Below are 2,271 nucleotides of genomic sequence, written 5' to 3' on the forward strand. Positions count from 1 at the left end.
TTAGATTGCTAAAGAGTTTATTTTAAAAAGAGACAGGTAACATCATATCACAAGAAGTACTGAATGACATGAGGGCGTCTTCTGTATGGTATCCAAAACTAAAGTGGCTGCTAACAAAATCCTAGTTTCTAGTACAAATATTGATGGTTTATACAAAACTAGTTATTGAACAGAGCCCTGGTGCGTCCAGGGCCAGTGCTATGTAATAATGCATCCACCCTTCTCCTTGAAAGGGTTCTTGTCTTCTGGGACACCTTTGACCAGCGGGTCTTCAGCAGACAACCCCTCAACAAACGCAATGATCTCTGGAGCTGTAGTTGAGACCTGAGAAGAAGAGTCAGGAAAGATGCTCTGAGTTCCACTGACTGCCGCATCTCGCTCAGAATGAGAATCAGATGCGTACGCAATCAGAGGATGAAGCCAAAACGGCTGTAATCTTTTAATCACACTCATGTCATTCCAAAACATAAAAGAAGATATTTTAAAGAATGTTAGTAACCTAAGAGTTTCAGTTCTCTTCGACTTCCATTACACGGAGGTTGGAGACAAAACGGATGTAAATTACAGTGGAAGTCAGTGGGAAATAAACTGTTTCTGTGTTCTTTAGCATTATGTTCCCAGGAGATAGAAGGTCATACAGGTTTGGAAGGACATAAGGGTGAGTTATTTCCGGATTCAGCTGATCCAGCTCCATCTTTAGGATCTCTTTATCTGACATGTCCCGAGCCATCCTGCCTGTCCACAGGACACATATATGTGAAATTGAGCTCAATATTCAATCTGAAAATGTCTCATCAACAATGTTTGCACACTGTAATCTAACAACATATTTATCCCATAATATTTTTAATGATTTAATCCAAGAAAAAACAGTTAAAATAGATTACATTAAGATAAGAAATTAGTTTTTTTTTTAAATGAATTAATATAAGGTGTGGTTTTTTTTTTTTTTTTTTTTTTTTTTTTTTTTTTAACAGTGTACTGTTAAAAGCACTTAATGCAAAAAAAAAAAAAAAATGAAAAGGGGGAAAAAGAACAGTGTGATAATAACACAAGAAACAGCTTATAAATGCACATAAAAACAATTATTGATTTAGGTTTTCCAAATTTATTGGCATATGTTTTACAAGAAAATCCAATTTGAAAATGTCATGCTTATTCATAGTATTAGTTGCCGTTTCTTTGTAATTATTTCTGAAATTTACAAGCAGTTTCTGAGCAAACATTGCTTCTGCGCAAAGTGTTTTTCACTGAAAAAAAAAGATACAATTTGTTTTTTAAAGGTAAGTGGTTGCTAATAATTTATTTTAGCTACATTAAAAAATTTTTTTGAAAGTTAGTCAACTAAATTAATTTGTTTATTTAAATATAGCTATTTTTTTTTTTTTTTTTTTTTTTTTTTTTTAAGTGATAGTTTTTTTTTTTTTTTTTCTGGTTGTTTCAGTAAAATAGATTTTTAGTGTGACCGTTCTGTAAATCTGACATATATTTTATATATTCTGACCAAAAACAACACACACACACACAAAAGTGGTCCATGTACCTGTTGAATGGATCTGGCAGCAGTCAGAGAAAGGTCCTGAAGACTCCTAGAAGATGATCAGCATTGAGGCTCCTGGTCTCTGATCTTCTGCTCTGTTTCTCTCCTCCTCAGGTGTGGAGACTGATCCTGGAGGGATTGCGCTCTGATGTCATCAGTCTGTCCTGATCTCATTAGGCCAATCAGCACAAGTAGGACGGCTGTGAGGAGTCACCTCTAAACACTGAAACACTGCAGGACGGACACAATGTGCTGCCATTGTCCCTCAAATCATGCACTAATGGACTTACTCTGTCATCAGTGGCTTTTAGTAAGGATCTAAGCATGTAAACTTCCGCCTGGACAGAGCTCAGTGTGGTTTGTGTATCTCAGGGAATGAGCAGAGCATTGAAGCAGTAAATATTCATTCCCAAAGTGAAATGTTCTGTGAGAGACACTGAGAAAGTCCAAACACACTGTCCTGCCTCAATGCAATTACACATCTCCAGGATTGTTTGTTTATACAGGACAGTGATTTTGCCATCTTCAAGTTTTTCATCAATATAAACTCTGTTAATAGCCAGACATGATAAACACTGAAACACACCGCTTACAAGTCTGGGTTACAAGTACTCATGAAAAGATCAAAAGTTACAGGAAAGACGCTTCAAATTTGTTGTTGTGAAATTAATATTTTTATTGATGATGTTTTGATGTTTTTATTAATATTTGAATCTTGAAAAATAACATGC

At 35.3% G+C, this 2,271-nt stretch overlaps 1 protein-coding gene across 1 annotated transcript; it reads right to left on the bottom strand.

Annotated features, from left to right (window-relative positions):
* On the bottom strand, positions 1–1,906 carry LOC109047054 (guanine nucleotide binding protein (G protein), gamma transducing activity polypeptide 2b). The gene is made up of 3 exons (XM_042736036.1): positions 1,544–1,906; positions 566–735; positions 1–324 (listed from the first exon to the last, which is right to left on the bottom strand). The coding sequence occupies exons 2-3, from the start codon at positions 728–730 to the stop codon at positions 199–201; spliced, it is 291 nt and encodes a 96-aa protein (XP_042591970.1). The 5' UTR covers positions 731–735; positions 1,544–1,906; the 3' UTR covers positions 1–198.
* Between the last annotated feature and the right edge of the window lie 365 nt (positions 1,907–2,271).

Source organism: Cyprinus carpio, chromosome B12, assembly GCF_018340385.1.
Source record: "Cyprinus carpio isolate SPL01 chromosome B12, ASM1834038v1, whole genome shotgun sequence".
Lineage (NCBI taxonomy): Eukaryota > Metazoa > Chordata > Actinopteri > Cypriniformes > Cyprinidae > Cyprinus > Cyprinus carpio.

What these genes read in the sequence shown, in the direction of transcription:
- LOC109047054 (XM_042736036.1), bottom strand. Translation starts at nt 730, where the DNA reads ATGGCTCGGGACATGTCAGATAAAGAGATCCTAAAGATGGAGCTGGAT. An exon ending in ATTTCCCACTGACTTCCACT is followed by an intron (nt 325 to 565) that starts GTAATTTACATC and finishes TCTTCTTCTCAG; the next exon opens with GTCTCAACTACAGCTCCAGA.